Raw genomic sequence first — 17,532 nt, forward strand, 5'->3', positions numbered from 1 at the left:
GTTACTTAGCACAGAGTATATAACATGTTTTTTTTTACATTGATTGACATTTTGTATTTATGCATAAATGCTCTTTGCTTACCACCATGCTTTTTAATGATGTCAAAGTCTCAACGAAGTTGTCAAGTAATTTTGAAGTAGAAACTTCTTATTTTCGTTTTATAATTTCTAATTATGGTGTAGAATCAATTAAATAATAAAAACAAAGGCTTTTAGACAGTTTAGCGTACTCTTGAACATATATATATGTCGTAGATTATAGCGCAATATGACATCCTCGAGTCAGGACTATATATTTGAACCTTTTAAGGTTACTGAAGTCAAGTTTAGAGGTTCTGAAGTTCCGCGGCCTCGTAGCGGCCATAGGATAGTTTGTGATGATATTAACATTTATTGTTTTGGAGGCTATAATCCAGTTTTACCCTTGAATAGCATCCAAAGAGTTGATCCAACTTGGAGTCCACAACGGCCCCTGTTTAAAGAATTATGGAGTTATTGTATCGCTACTAGGAAATGGACACAACACAAAGTTGTACAGAACATGCCTGAAGAACTTGCATCAAATGCTATGTGCATGAATGGAAGATACCTAATGGTTAGCCTTTTAAAATGCTTTGTGATTTATTTAAAAGACAATAATATGTTATTTATCCTTAAATACATCTAAAATGTGAGATAAAAAAGTTTTAAATTGTTGCAGATATTTGGCGGCACTGGTGCTCCTTTTGGAAATAAATGCAGCAATGATGTTATAACATGGAGGACAAATCCTGGTGATGCAAAGCTGGAAATTTTAAATGTAACAGGAATAAGACCTCCTGGTCAATATGGACAGTCAATATTATGTCACAACGGCTACTTTTATACTATAGGTGGTACCAATGGATTTGCATACAACTGTGATATATATAGGTTGGTAATATTGATAAATTTGCAATAAAAAATAGGTATAAAAATTCTAAACGGGTTTGACTTGAATGAAACTATAATTTTATTTTACTAGATAAAGACCTTACATAAGTATGATTTATTTCATGTGACTAAAATATTTTGTCACTTTTAATAGCAAATTGGCTGAGCGCTCAGGAATTAGCCCACAATTTTTTGTAATATTATTACAGGTATTATTATAGGATTTCTTTTGTAACATTATTACAGGTTTAGTGCTGATTTAACTGGCATGTTTAATTTAATATGAGAAAATTATTGTAATTGAAATTATATACCACTATTCAATATGTGATCATTGCACTAGTTTTTTTCTTCTTAATACTTATGTAAATAAAATAAAGCAATAATTTTACACAGGTTAGACCTTCGAACAATGAACTGGGAGCAAGTATATGTTGGTAATGGACAAGATGGTGAGCCAGTAGGAAGATATCGACATGAAATAGCACGTGTTGGAAACAAGCTCTATATCATTGGTGGTGGAACTGGTGAATATGCTTTCGAACTCATGGAAATACCAGTTTATGATTTGGATACTGATACTTGGTCATTTTTGAGTCCTAAAGCTGATGACACTTTGCGGGAAACATTGGCGCCTCTAGCTAGGAAATGTCATAGTGCAGTGCAAGTTAACACAGAGGCAGGACCACAAGTGTTTGTAGTAGGCGGATCAGATGGACAGTCAATGTTTGACGATATTTGGAGATTGAATATTAAAGAGATGCAATGGAACTTGATGCAAAAGACTGTATTGCCACACCCACTGCATTTCCATTCATCTACAGTCACTTCATATGGTTGTATGTATGTTTTTGGTGGTATTGAACCCAAGGATGAGGCAACTAGTCGAAATAACACATTATATAAAGTCTGGGTCTGTATACCGAAGTTAAGTGAGATTTGTTGGGAGGCTTTGCTAAACTTTCAACCTAATTTAGATCAGGTTGAAAAGAAAACCCTACTGAATATTGGTATTCCTGCTCATTTTGTGGATAGGGTGCATTTAACTTGAAGTTATATAGAACTATGAAATTAGTGTGCAAATATCTATTTCATGACCTTCTGGTGTAAATAGCTTATGATATAGTGTGTTATATATTTATTATGTAATGACTAGAGCGAAAAAAGGTATAATTTGTACCCTAAATAATAAATGAATTATGAATTTCACTCAAAGTATGATGTGTATTTGTGGTATTTAATAAACTTTGTGATCTTACTTTTTATTTTATTTTACTTAGAACTTTATACCCAGCTTTTCCAAATATTTTGTGTGAGGAGCATTAAATCATACCTGTTTTATCACTTGGTTCGATTTTGGTAAGAAATTTTGAATCACTTGTAGGAGTGGAATAGAAGAGAGTCATCAATCATTCGTAAGGTATCAGACAGATATTTCAACCTTTCCTCTTGTTTTTAATGTTTCTATATTTCATGTGTTTTTTTTTTCGATTCAAATCGAACTCAGTGTTGGTTACATTTGGTATCACTGTTACTGAACGTCTAGTTAAGGCGTTGCATCGTGAATAAATGCGTGCAATAAAGCCGGTCAATTTGGTTGTCAAGGGCGAGAGTCTGCGGTGTTCAACAAGTGCTACACGCGTCGGCGTAGAGCGGCGAGCGGCGAGCGGCGAACGTAGGGCGCGCGTCCCGCCGCCGGTTTCGCGCCAATTCGCGGTCGCAGTGCTGGGAAGCGCGCCTCGCGGGTGGGACACGCTGGACTCTCGACACAACCGGGATCGCCATCTGGCTGACTATAAAAATGTTAAACTTTAAATAATTTATTGAAACATTGAATTTTCTTAATAATTTTAAACTCAACAAAAATGTCGCGAGAAATACTAATACGTTTTTTAAATTAATTGGAAATGACGTTATTATTGTCGATGTGATGATTTAAGTGATTTAAAAAATGTGTTTAACGTTTAAACGGTATTACGGTGAAGATATAATATAAGAGTTATGAGCGAGATAAGAGAGCAGATGTCGACGGAGGCTGTGACGGTGACGGCGGACCCCGCGCCGCACCGCTCGCCGACGCCGGAGCTGCATGCCACCTACACCTCCTTGGAGATCCTTGTAGCGCTGGTGGCGGTGGTAGGCAACGCCATGGTCATACACGTGTTCCGCCGCGATCGGAGGCTGCGGCGCCGCACCAATTACTACATAGTGTCTCTCGCGGTGGCGGACTTTCTTGTTGGCCTCCTGGGCATACCATTTGCTATACTGGCTTCGGTAGGGCTGCCGAGAAACCTCCACGCTTGCCTCTTCACGGTTTCTTTGCTGGTGATGCTATGCACGATAAGCATCTTCTGCTTGGTAGCGGTGTCCGTCGATCGCTATTGGGCTATCCTCTACCCCATGTGCTACTCCAGGAATGTTCGCACCAGGACCGCAATATGTGAGTATTTATTATATTTTTAGCGAGTTTACCGCTGGCAATATTTTTATGTCTTAAGTGGTCTAAATGGCCGTAACATTGTGGGAGGGTTATTGATATCCATTATCAGAGGTCATACTGGATCGTTATTTTTATTGATATCTTCATTTGAATACAATAGCTGTAGCTCACGCGATGAGTTATGATTATGTTTAGTGCAAGTTACAAACAAGTGTCAATTATAATTATTTGATTTACATAATAAAATCGCAACAGTTACTTCTTCCGATGTTGTATTTGTAGAATTCGGCCAGAAACGGAAGATATAAAACCCACGTATTGCAACGTAGTAGTAGCAATAAAATAATTTAATTCATGTGTATTTACCATCTAACAAGCTTAAACATATCGAATTATGAAATGATACATTTCTTGGGCAATACCTATTCGCCAAATAACTACCTGTTCAATCAATGACTGAACTGCCTCGGTCGAAATTCAGTCATTGATCTCTATAATATATGCGTTTTGGGTTGTCTTTTAAAATCTCTAAATATATAGTCAATTTTGTCAATATCTCAATCTTCAGCTTACGCAGTTTGCATTTTTAAAATATGGCTGCAAAACATGCCATGTTTTAATATTGAAACGAGTCTACCCTTCGTAAATGGTCACTTGATTTTATGTATTGTCAAAAAGATATAAAGTGATGTATATTATTATACTATTGTTTTATGAAGTAGCTAATATACTATATAATAAATATAGACTTAAATAGACGTAAATTCTAGCTCATCCTACCTTCATAGTATCTTCTACGTAGTTATAACGAAAAACTGTAACTTAGTATTTAGTCCTCGGTTTGAATCCGAAGTTCAGTTGCGATCACAGGACATCGAACTCAAATCTTTCTATTTTTGTTAAAAGCTGTGAAAGTTATATATCACAATTATTATGCTAGCGTAAATGTCCATTTGCTTTTTGCGAGGCACCTAAATGTTTAGCTTTCCTTTGTTCTCCTTTTAAGTAATATTCTTTTTTACTATCCGTAAAAAGTTAAGTCATATGACGTAAACAAAATGAAGATAACAAATGCAATTATTTTCCGTCCAATTCTCCATTTCACAAAGTTCTTTTTTAAACTTAAAAACTAATTTCAACCACCCTTGGCTATAGATTGCTTCGTAATTACTTTTAAGCCTTTACCATTTAGTGAAGGGTCGAATGGATGGTGGAGAATATTACAGAAAATAATTAAAAGGTTTCGAAAAGTTAATACGTAGGTGGTTGTGACGTTATTTGGTTATAAGGCGGCCATTATACATTTCCAGATGTTTGACTCCACATCACATTTGAATGTGTTGTCGGTGCTAGCGTTTGTGGGCTTTCTGACCATCGCGCTTAATTGATATGATCGAAATTGTTTTCTGTCTAGTGTCTCTAATGATTTCATTTTATATGTGGTTTTGTTGGGATTATTCAAGTGTATGTCTACATAAAGTATACAGTGGAGCCGTAGCAGGGCATTGTTAAAGCGACATCCTTGGTGCTACGATTTTCACCCTTTGACGCTTGACTGAAAAAATGACGACGACGAACAAATAAAACAAAACGTAAACAAGGCAATGTAAAAAACGAAACCCGGCAAGTTCAGTCGCTAAGCGTTCTTTTACAATGTCATAGAGGTTCGTACACAGCGCGCGTTGCTGATATTTCGATCTGTCTTCGCCAAAGCTAGTCACTCGCAACATGTTTGTGAAGATCGTCGTGAGAAAAGTTGCGGCGATTTTCAAGATTAAGCGGAGCCAATTTATACGGTTGATATTTAGCCGCTATGCCTGTACTGACAAATAGACGATTTGCGTCGACGATTCAACGTCGTGTGTACTGAGCGCGAGCAACGCGATTCTCGCGACGTAACCATACCATTTTGACGATTTTCGTACCTTGTGTACAAAGGGCCTAAGAGTTATTGATCGATTATTTTGAGATATCATATCAAGCGACACTGAATGTGGCAGTTACCTATCTTTTTTATTTCAGTGATTTTTCAATCACGTTGTCACTCCTTGATTCCTTGTTGTTTGAATTCTCTTACAACTTAGATTTGAACAGTTGGCAAGCGGGGCGAAAAGAAAATAATTATCGCATATTGCGTTATTTGCTATCTCGAGTTATTAAAAATATCACTGCGATGTTCAATACGCGTTTGTTCGACGTTCTAGGAATATTGCAAGATGGTCGAAATAAAAGAGATTGTAACAGATGTCTTCTTAGAAATTACAAATTTAATGTTTTATATCAATAATTCCCCGAAACTAAAATAAGTTAACCGTCTAATTTTTCAGTAAAAGAAGATTAAAATAAAAGTGTCGTGAAATTGGTCGTTAAGTATAACGTTTAATCAGCAAGTTTTTAGAGTTCGTTCTTTCTTAGGTATGTTTTGATGAGAAAAATATGAGTGTTTTTAGAAGAAAATTATCGACGAATAATCAAGAAACTTAAGTGACGATTGTTCTGTTTTTTAGTCGCTTCTCAGTGCTTGTGGTTAGTGTAACTGTCGCAATAGTAAACGTATTTATAAATAACTATCAAGTAATCAGCGGTTGTATTGTGGTGGCTGGCTACAATGTCTAAGCTATCTCAAATTTTAAATAAAAACTCGCTGGCGCATTTCAACAGCAGAATAATGTGTGTGGTGATAACTTTCTGTTATACTCATGATTCGTTAATTGAGCCCTAAGGTTCTCCCTTAGTGTAAGTTTCTCATACGGAGTCTGCGCTAAAGAAGGCGGCTTGAATACCGCGGCAGATAATAATTACTCATCGTTAAATCGTGAACAGAAAATAAAAAGACTGTCTATAAAATAATGTAATCTTTTACCTTCTGTTACCAAAGACTAACGCAAATTATTATTTTTAACACTTAGCTTAGACTCATTATCATATTTAGCGAAGTTACATTGTTCCTGCTTTTAATTTCCTACTGCGTACTCGCCGCGCATTTCCTGAGGACGTGATTGCCGTTGATATGAAACAAAAAGGCAGGAAGAAAAATACTTTTGTCCAATTTCTTTCCGCAGTTCGTAAGAAAAATGAGGTTAATGTTTGGGCAATAAATACTTTTTCTTTCTTTTCCAATTTTTATTAATAAAAGTGTTAAAAGAATAACTAAGTTACGCATAGCGATACTATTACTATAGGTAACTTAAATTACTTTAATTGAAACTCTAATTTCGATTTAGACAAATTGGCGAATTAATAATAATTTAGTGGATATTAATTAAAAAAAAAAACAGAAATTTATATAATAGCAGTAACGGATGCTATCAAAATAAATTCATCTTACTGATATTATAAATGCGAATGTTTAGATGGATGGATGGATGTTTGATTGAAGGTATATCCGAAACGGGTTAACGGATATTGACGAAATTTGCCACAGATGTAGAACATTGTCTGAAAAAACACATAGGCTACTTATTACGTCTTTTTTTTAGTTCCGTGCGGACTGAGTCGCGGGCGACAGCTAGTAGATAATATTTTTAATCTGTTCTTAGACTAAATCTACAACTCTTTCATCGTTCGGTCGGTTTGCATGCACATATAATATTTTTGCACATGCCTATTTATAATTTTTAAGTGTTGTATACGCCAGGTCATGGACGTTGTTTCCATTCGCATCACGTATGGCCCGTATTAACTGTGTATAACGAAGGTTGGTTTGCACAGGTGCCTAGTGAAATGCTACGTACAAAGCAAAATGAAAACATCAATTCGATAGTCTCTAACTTAATGAATTAATTCAAGTTTTGTGTATGAATTACACATGTGTTGTTTTATAAAAAGATTAGAACAATCGTTGGTTTGTGTAATTTCAGTTAAAAACCAAATAACACGTGGAGATAGACTGAAATGGTTGCGATTACGCAATATAACATATGAGTTTTAAATTGTTACATGAAGCCTATAGACAATAATATTTAACTATGGTATCTATTGATTGCTGACAACTTATGTACATTACGGAAAATTGCACATCCGTGAACATCAACCCGATTTATTTGTGTTCAGGCCTTTTAGATTTTTTGTATTAAAGTATTTATTTTTATCTTTAATCTTCTAAGTTCTATGTGTATATACGTGTACATACTTAAAGAAGTGTGGATGTTTTGTAATCAGCAACGTTAACAACTATTATGAGTCATGATTTTGTGCAGTCAAAAGAAGTGTCTTTCTATTAATTGTCATTCGTAGCTATTAATCAGTTGGTTTATTAAATTAATTTTTTGTACTATTTTATTTAATCGTACACCTCAACAATCATGAAAACAATTATGAACAATGTACAAATCATTCAAGTATGAAAAATGAACAATTCACTTAAAGTTATTTTCGGTATACATTGTTTACTTTACGTAGTTTCGTATCGAGCTATTTATCTATCTTTACGAGTGAATGTTTAGAATTGTTTTGTCAGTAAAATATATTACACCTGTTGTACTCACCTTCGTTACGATGGACATCCTTGGGGCGAAGCTATTTGAAAAAATAAACTGTAATCAATTGAATCGATTTGCCGATGTAAAAATTGTGTATCTATCTGTCTTCATGCTTGTATTATTTGTAATAAAACATTTTGTTGAGATGTTTAAAAATCGGTTACCATTCGTCGTGATTATACGTTTGTAATAGAAAATTCATTCCAGACGTTCCTACTTCCTATACTTAGGTAATGTTAAAGTAGTAAAGTTTCTTCTATATTTAAGAGTTTTTTTTAATTAAAAAAATAACCGTTGGTTTCTGAGATCAAAATGTCCGAAAAACATATCGTCATCCCTGTTATTATCTTTGACAATATGCTTTAAACGGGGGACTTTAGTCTCAGAAACCCATGGTTAGTTACTTATTTCCTCGTTAGTTTTACGCATCATGTTGTATATAAAATTCTCGTGTTACAATGTTAGTTACCATACTCCTACGAAACAGTGTTCAAGGAGATTTTACATATTTTTGGTGAAATGGCATTAAGAAAAAAGAAGAATTTAAAATATAGAAAAAAGAACACATTCTTAATGTCATTGCATTTTTAGTGGTCTTTTCTATTCATGTTTCTCAATATACGCTTCTACAAAAAGTTAATTTCATTTTAAATGTTTTTACCATATACATTTTGGTCCGATTCGAGCCGGATATTTTACAAGCCAATGGATACTGTTGAGTGGTAATAAATAAGGCTATTAAGAACAATTTTTACAATTTTTAAGATGTCTCAGTCAGCAATAATACGGAAGCTTATTAATCATATTCACATAGTCCAAAGAAGAATTAAACATTGCTTGAAACAGAACAAGTAAGTCGAGAAGTTGCAGAAGCCTGGACTATTCTTAAGAAGTATTAGGATTATAAGCGGTATGTTGCCAATTGTATTCTTACACGTTTCCTTAAGAAGAATTGATAGCTCAGTTTACTACAGAAGATTGGTAAGATACCTCAATCAATAATGCTATCAAACATATTACTTTACAAGAACCATACATAAGTTAAACACAATGAAACAAGAAAACATTTTAAGCAACCGCTCAGTATTATTCATTAAGAAAGAAACTCACATCTTGTAAAATATTAATTTGAAACAGCAGACAGTCACACACCCTGGAAGAAGATATATTTGGAGAACATGAATACAGCAGCAGGAAAACAAAAGACCCAAAGGAGAAGGAACAATTAGTACTACTACACTTCTGTAAAATGCAGCCTGGTCAATGTTATTGTATACAACAGCACTAACAGATGTTTTTTTCAGACAGACTATACACACGTCGTTAGCGCTCTACATGACCAGGACACACAGGCCTCGTTTATTACCGAGTTAATCTCGGTAAAAAGGATTGATGACAAATCGAGGTAACAAACATAGGTGAAGGTAAGATGAGTTAAGAGTGCGGTAAGAGGCAATATACAACCTTCCACCTAGATGTCATTGCATTGCTTTTGTCCTGTCACAGCCCTTTTTCATGATGTGGAATAAAGGGTCCACCTGTCTCTTAAGAAGTGAGGTACCATTACTTTAAGCTGAGGACTGAGGTCATACAATAATGGTATAGTTAACAAGGAGACAGGCATAGTTCACTCGAATGGAATGAGTCTATCGAGTGAGTCACACAGGTCAGAACAAGCATGGCATAGAGAGAGAAAGCGAGACAGAGAGAGCAACACAGATAAAAGTACACTTACAATATTAGAAAATCACAACATATAAGAAATACTTATGACATCATTATATTAAAGAGTTTTTTGTAAGAGATAGAGTATACATACACATAAGTAGTCGAGATTTATTCCAGAAGTTTTCGTAGACAGAATGAGACTTAAGCAACACTACGGGAACATTAACAAAAGATGAGGAAGGTAGTTTACCAGACAATAATAAAAGGAGATGACAATGGAAGTTAATCAGTAAGTTATTTTCAAACAATTTGTAGAAGAGACTACAACGTGTGGTACCATCAAGTCGTTCGCCGATATAAGCATTTAGTAAAGTATTTACAAATTCACATACTCTAAAAGTGGAGAACAGAGAGATATCATAGAGTATCTAAGTTAAGACCACGCGGTGAAAGATAAATCGAACAACTGAAGAACTGCATCATGCAATTAATGAAAGACAGACACAAACAAATAAGAGATCGATGGTTCCTCAGCAAACGACTTGCGCACTTATTAGATGGAAATGACACAGAAATAATTATTAGGAGATATTACACAATGTTACAGTTGAGATCGCTGAAGAACACAAGAAGCATCGCTTGGCGCGATGAATCAGAACAATCTTTAGAGCAATACAAGTAAGTCAACATTTTAAATGCAGCAGCACTCTTCTATTGGAGTTTTGAGATTCAGAAGCGATTCAACTATTTAAGATTCTGAGATAGAGAACACTACAATTTTCAAGATACAGTCCATTCCACTTACCTGGATTTCTCTATCATATTAGTAAAGTCACATATTGTCAGATATTCACATTCATTCGATTCATTTAGCTGTTTGACGTCTTATATCATTACAGCTATACTTAGTTATGAAGTTGCTGATTTTCAATTGAGATTATATAGTGAACATTTTTTAGTATAAGTTAATCAAATGACTAAGTATAGAGATGAGTAAGTTACAATGATATGAGAAATGTAAATAGAAACTAAAACTTTAAGAAAGAAATGATGTCTGAAATCAGATTTAAAGAAGAATTAGAAACACACTGATTTGCAGATAAGAGTATATTTACATAATTTGAGCAAGAAGAAGATGAATAATTAGCAAATTCAGAACAATACAATCAATATTAGAAGATGAAATCAGAATTCATTGCAGCATTTGCAAGATACGCAGTTATAAGAGTTTCAGGATACACGAAGTGATAGCACAGATTTCATCTGTACAATTGAGAAAGTAACAACACATTTAAGCAGAATATAGTAACAACAAACGAAGAACATTTACAGCAAAGTTTTAGAAATTATTCAGCACCTCCAAGAAGATTAGCACAAAACACTAGAGTTTCCACCACCGAATATGAGAGCAATTATCATTACAGAAGAGGAAAGTATACACAGGAGCTGAATAACTAGCATTTAGTATGAGATGTAACGGTGAAGTGCAAAGAGGATTGAGTCCTTTAAACGATCGTTACAGAAGACAACATTTTTAGATTCTCCCTCACGGTGGCCGGTCTTCGGTTATTGAAAAGACTAGTAGTCTTTTGGTGGCCGGTATGTTCAAGGAGATTTTACATATTTTTGGTGAAATGGCATTAAGAAAAAAGAAGAATTTAAAATATAGAAAAAAGAACACATTCTTAATGTCATTGCATTTTTAGTGGTCTTTTCTATTCATGTTTCTCAATATACGCTTCTACAAAAAGTTAATTTCATTTTAAATGTTTTTACCATATACAAACAGCTTGTCCGATTTTTATAAAATTTAATATGTATATTCAGTAGGTCTAAGAATCAGCTACTATCTATTTTGTTTGATACGAACAAAGAATGTTTAAGTTTAATTTTTAGCTTTTAAGAAGATACTGTATTTCCGCGTGTAGGATTTAACATGACGCAAGCATTTAATGGAGACGTTGTGTCGACAATGGTCAGGATATTGTTGATCGGAAGCGGTCGCTTTGCGCGCTGTTTGCGGTGCGGAGGCGCGCTTTGTCCGCACTGATCGTCACTGATACCCACCACTGATACTAGTCAGTACTCGTACACCTGCTAAGGTCATACAATAATCACTCAAACGTCTACTTTTCTTTAAATGATGTAAATGCAGTATTGGTAAATATTTAAGGTGATTTATTGAAAGTTGAACTTTTGCGACTCTATAAAGGGTAAAACAAGATGCAGGGCGTGCGGAGATTATGTCATTTGTCTCACACTCCATTTCCTGACTGTATAAACATACTAGAGTATTAATTAGTTTTAACTTGTTGTAGTGAATTCTTAAATTAAAAGAATTAAAAGACTGTAATGGGGATATAAGGAAGGTATGGGAGGTTATTAATTGCTGGTTGGGAAATAAAGAAACGAGTCTTGACGATGTTGTTACTAAATATTTGGGCAAGACAAATAGCTTAAATGACATTTGTACAAAATTTTCAGAAACTTTTACGAAAGAAATTGTAAACATAAAACACCAATGTAATGTTAAGTTACTCAATCGTGAGTCCTATATAATACCAAGTGATACGACTTTTTATTTTAGAAATGTTACCACAAACGAAATTAAAACGATTATCACGCGCCTTAGCAGTAAAAAGTCGCCTGGCTTGGATGGAATAAGACCTCAAGACCTATTACTTATTAAAGATAAATCCATTTCATAATTAAGTCCATTATTGGCAAAGTTTGTAAATTTAAGTCAAAACAGGCTTGTATCCAGACATTCTAAAAAAGGCTATTATCCGCCCAATTTATAAACAAGGAGATCATTGTGACTATTCCAACTACAGACCGATTGCAATATTGCCAGCTATAAATAAGATTGTTGAGAAGGCGATAGTGCTAAGATTAAGTCATTTTCTTGAAAAAAATAGCATAATTACAGACAAACAACACGGATTTCGAAAATCGCGTAGCACGTCCTCGGCCCTCGCGCGTTTTACAGACGACATTAATGAAAGCCTAGATAGTAGAATGTATGTAGTCCTTTTATTTATAGATTTTAAGAAAGCTTTCGACACTCTGGATCATGAGCAGCTGCTCACTGCTATGGACGAGTGCGGAATTCGAGGGCCAGTTAGTCAATGGTTCAAACAGTATCTGAGCAATAGAACATTATGTACAAAGATAAAAGATACTATCGGGGAGGAGGAAATTATAAGCTCTGGAGTTCCTACTGGATCGGTGTTTGCCCCCATATGCTATATTATGCACGTAAACAGCATGGTGAATGTAATTAAACACTGCAAGACCTATATGTACGCTGATGATACGTGCATGATGTACGCAGACCGGGATATTACAGTTATTGAGAGTAAAATGCAATCGGACTTGGTTAATGTCATTAAATGGTCTCACGATAACGGAATTATAATTAATATACAAAAGACAAAATGTATGTTGCTCCAATCGCCATATTTAAATAAGCCGAGGGCGTCCATAAACATTATAGGTCATTCGTACGAGTGTTTGCACAAAACAGAAAACATAATATGTAATTATAACTGCAAACCAATTGAATTTGTGGATAAATATAAATATTTAGGGTTAACTATTGATACTACATTTAATTGGAAGTTGCATACAGAATTAGTGTGTAATAAATTAAGATGTATTTTATATAAATTCATATATCTTAAAAATGTAGTTGATAAATGCACTTTACGTATGCTGTACCGTACGTATCTTGCCGACTCAGTATTTAGCTACGGTCTATCTGCTTATGGACGCACATTCCGAACTTACATAGATAGAATAGAACATCTACAACTAAGATTTATTAAACTATTAGTTGATAAAGAAAGTAAAAAGAAATGTAAACAGAGAGGTGATTACAAGTTATTGTTTAAGCTCAGTGGTATTCTACCAGTTATAGAAAAAATCAAATATTTGTTGGCAACTGAGCAATGTAGTAAAAATTACTTTCTCGATAAAAAGTATGTGTATGGTAGTCTAAGAAAGTCAGCCCGTAATGTGTTTGATGAACCATGTATGCAAAACTATTATGGAGAACGGACGCGTAGATATCTGGTGCCGCGATTATTTAATGCATATGAACTTCAAGAAGATAGCCTGAAAAAAGGCAGCGATAAGAAAAAATTCAAAGCGCTGTTACTAGATACCTACGCTACCGAGTAGGTAATTGTTTCATTTGTAGCTTAATTTATATTTATATTTTAAATTTTAGCGTCTCATTTGTAGTAATAAGTATTAGTGTATTGTAAGGATTTTGGGTGCAGTTTTTCGCCAATAAACTGCTCTTGCAGTTTGGCGAAATTATTTTTTTGTTATCAAATTTGATGTACTGCTTAAATAAATAAAAAAAAAAAAACCTAGTTCTGAGAATACGGTTTAAATTAAAAGTTCATTGCCTTGCATTAATGTCGCATTTCTAAATTTTGCTGTTACTAATTGATTCTACTCGTTGATTGTTGTAATATGAATAACACAGTTAAGAACCGTCACCCAACTTGTTTATAAATAGAATTCAATCACTGTTTATAACCATTCTATTTTCCATCCATTCATTTTCCCGTGACGTGTAAACGGGGGCGACAGAGTGGCGCCAGGTCGTCTCCCTAGCGGCGACGACGAGTCACCCCGGACGGCACGCAGCCAGTCGCGCCCCGGTACCCGCCCTATGCGCTGCACTATGACACCGTACGTTTTAGTATACCTCTTGTTTATAAATATTGTGACTGCTAAAATTAACGGCGGGCCACGAGGAAGATTTGACGGCAACCATTCCAGACCGCACGGATACGTCAGCGCCCATCATCCGCACTACACTTACCATCCGCCCAGCCACATTTACTTCATGTGCAAGCAATGCTCCTCGCACGTCGTCTATCCCGTCTACCACGGCACACCGCCGACCTACGTCTATAAGTACAGAGAGTACGGAGGAAGATATGGATTTTTACTAAGTGGATTAGCTTTATATAACCTCGGCCGCGCCGCTAACGAGCAGTGGCATTACACCCTCTACGAACGACGCCCCGACGAGAAATGCAGTCTACAGATCATTGGCCGAAATCTCTTCGAAGAAACCACCTTCCCTTGCCTGATGATGTCATCCTTCGTGGATAGTTCTAATAACTACTTGAAAAACCCTCATCCCTTAGACATAACAACGGCTCAAATTAACGTAAGAGCTCTAGTACACAACAATGGTACCGTAATAAAAGTGACCAAGGATCAAGAGTGTGTGATATGGCATAATTCAACGATTAAAAACGAACATGTGATGATCCCGTGCGCTTTATTAAAGGAATACGCGGATACGATGAAGCCCCACGGGTTGCCGGTGTATGTTTGGTTGCCTCTGACCCTAGCAACTGTTATAGGAATTTATATTTTTTGTCAAAGTTGTTTCACTCAAAAGAAATCACATATTGATGAAACGCCATGCAACCCGTCGCTAACCACTAGTTATTTTTCTAACAACAACACGGTTACTATTCACTAGAATGAATCACATAATTAACTCAGATATATTTGGGTTTCTTTTATTCCTAGTCGTCGAGTCTAAGATGGCAACAGTTAGAATGCTGATTCTATTGAATCCCATGTACTCGTAGATTTTAATTGCCTGTAGGCTGAAATAGAAAGACGTAAGTACTTTTGTATAACTTCATAAAAAGTTAACTTTTTCAGGAATGCCTGACCTTTTTTAATATCGCGAGGAATTAGCGATAGATACATTGGAGTCTATTTTGTCGAAGGCAGTAAAGTACGGTAGACGGCTCATTAATGTTGGCTTCGTTTTTGTATTTGAATTCAATAATTAAAAATAACATAGGATTAAGTCAAAACAGTAGGTACATAATCTTTTGGTATTGTTATTTTTTTATTATCATGTCTTTGTCTTTGTCTTTGTGGGCTTTTGTATTTATAATCAATAAATGTATATGTTTTTAATTTCGACAGAATTGTTTTTATTCGTAAGTTACCTTACTTGTGAAGTCAAAGATAAAAATCTTCAAATATGATGTATAATTAATATGATGTATGATGTAATATTATATTAAGATATAAAGACTGATTTGTCAGCATGCTCTAGTATATAAAACTGCGATTCTACCTTTCTATTAAGTATTTGTACGCATTAAAATATTCAATAATTTGATTAAGTTGTTTAATTAGCGTAAATAAACTATTATGGGACATAAAATTTAGTCTGTTATCTTAGTTTTTGAAAACTTTTGGTTCTAAAAATATTGATTTTCCTTTCGTTATGTTTTCGAAACAATAGGACTTATTTCCTCTTAAATCAATGCTGTCAAATTAGGTGGTGGCAGGTACTACTTTTCGTTGGAATAGAAAAAAAATATGTCTCGAAATAAAACCTTAACTAACGGAATGTGATCGCACTACGAAGGTTTCCATTTGTACATTCCATGCATATTATCACAAACGATATTTTTCTATGTGAAAGGACTCACAAAAATGTACATAAAAGTGATTTAAATTTTGCACTCCATCGTACTTTGCGAGAATTTTGTTTAATTCAGCTGTCTAATAAAAATCAGGTCAAGCATGCACTAGCATTAAGTTCAATGACCTTGCCTAATCACTGTATGATATGGAACTCGCGTGAAACATTTTACGATCACCCTAACCCTTAATATCCCTGCTCAAGATAAGTTTATAAAAGTTTGAAAGAGATAATTACAGATAACCTAAAAAGTAACTGACTAACGAAGTAAATAATATAAAGTCCACGATATATCAGTCTAAAATCTAAAATCAATCGGTTGTTTCCGAAACACGCGAGGGTGTTAGATTTGACTACGATGGCATACTTGGGAATGTCAATAAATTAGATATGATGAATGACATCTCCACAGGGAAATCAATGGGAAATCGAAACTACCAATGTGATTGGATACATATATATGTTTGTAATACATTCCCTTCAGCATATGAATGTCATGGAATTTATTTATAACATGTTTACTTCCTGGTATTTTTTAAACGACGATTTATTTTAAGAATGTTTTTTTCTAATTGATTTTATTTCTCGTTAAGAGAAAAAGTAGCAAGCAATTTATTTCCATTATTCTTTCTTTCGCCAACAAATTACTGTTGATGATCCTTAGGCTATGGACATAGATATTGATGAAAGAATATAGGAATAGCTGAATATCAAACTAACAACATTATTTTCCAAAATCCGTATAATGAACTTGCGGATTATTAGCTACTAAGTTATATTTTAATCATAAACCCAAAATAATTATGAACGTCTTTAATTAACATCGTTGCTATATAGTGTAAGCAAGTATGATATAATGTAAGCCACTGCGAAACTTTGAAGTGTTTACACTAAAAATCAGATTGTCATGATCATTTTTGGTAGTGTGTAGTGTTAGTCAATAACTACAGCGTAGTACTATAGGTGTGATAACGTTCGTGTGCGTCATCGCAGTTCAATAAGGCTTCGACATGTGACGTCACGCCGCAAAAGAAAACTTCATATGCCATAAGCTATAACATTGATAATGTCTCGATTGTCTAACGAATTGGTTTCTTACAATTCTGTTTTGATTTTTTTATGACAATTGTAAACTAGTCCTCTTTGATTTGATTCTCGAGGGCTGCATAAAACACAAAAATAAACTAGAGACACCATGTTACGGTAATAAAGTTGTAGACAGTTAGACAGGCTTTCCTTTTCATGTGAAAAAACGTAGTAATAAAACCAAAGGAATATTCATAAAACTTCGTGGAGCCTTAGCTAGAAGCCTAGGGTTACGAAAGAAAAATTCTAACAATATGATAATAATTAAGATTTGTTTACGCTCTGACTTTGTTAGCTGTTCTCATTATCATAAAGTGTACAACGTTGCACTATCGTATAACAAGGTGAGATGGCACTGTAGTTGAAAATATTACAGTTATTCAGTGTTATTGTTATAATTTAATAAGCAATACTTTTTATTAAATGTCCATCTACTTTTATAACGATTGTTATAAAGAAAAGAA

General features: G+C 34.6%; 2 protein-coding genes across 2 annotated transcripts in view; both read left to right on the forward strand.

The window, feature by feature from the left end:
* The first annotated feature begins 95 nt into the window (after positions 1-95).
* LOC106720210 (kelch domain-containing protein 10 homolog) lies at positions 96-2,070 on the forward strand. Its single transcript, XM_014514801.2, has 3 exons — positions 96-595; positions 701-912; positions 1,309-2,070. The coding sequence occupies exons 1-3, from the start codon at positions 269-271 to the stop codon at positions 1,961-1,963; spliced, it is 1,194 nt and encodes a 397-aa protein (XP_014370287.2). The 5' UTR covers positions 96-268; the 3' UTR covers positions 1,964-2,070.
* Positions 2,071-2,578: 508 nt separating this feature from the next.
* Positions 2,579-17,532, forward strand: part of LOC106720317 (adenosine receptor A2b) — a 49,709-nt gene continuing 34,755 nt past the window's right edge. The window contains exon 1 of the mRNA XM_014514940.2: positions 2,579-3,352. Coding sequence (XP_014370426.1) covers positions 2,914-3,352 — 439 coding nt within the window. The 5' untranslated portion in view covers positions 2,579-2,913. The remainder of the gene's footprint in view (positions 3,353-17,532) is intronic.

This window comes from Papilio machaon, chromosome 4, assembly GCF_912999745.1.
Source record: "Papilio machaon chromosome 4, ilPapMach1.1, whole genome shotgun sequence".
NCBI lineage: Eukaryota > Metazoa > Arthropoda > Insecta > Lepidoptera > Papilionidae > Papilio > Papilio machaon.

Bases quoted from the DNA above. Each gene is read 5' to 3' on its own strand.
- LOC106720210 (XM_014514801.2), top strand. From the start codon at position 269: ATGACATCCTCGAGTCAGGACTATATATTTGAACCTTTTAAGGTTACT. The intron at 596-700 runs GTTAGCCTTTTA...AAATTGTTGCAG, and splicing joins TGAATGGAAGATACCTAATG to ATATTTGGCGGCACTGGTGC. The intron at 913-1,308 runs GTTGGTAATATT...AATTTTACACAG, and splicing joins TACAACTGTGATATATATAG to GTTAGACCTTCGAACAATGA.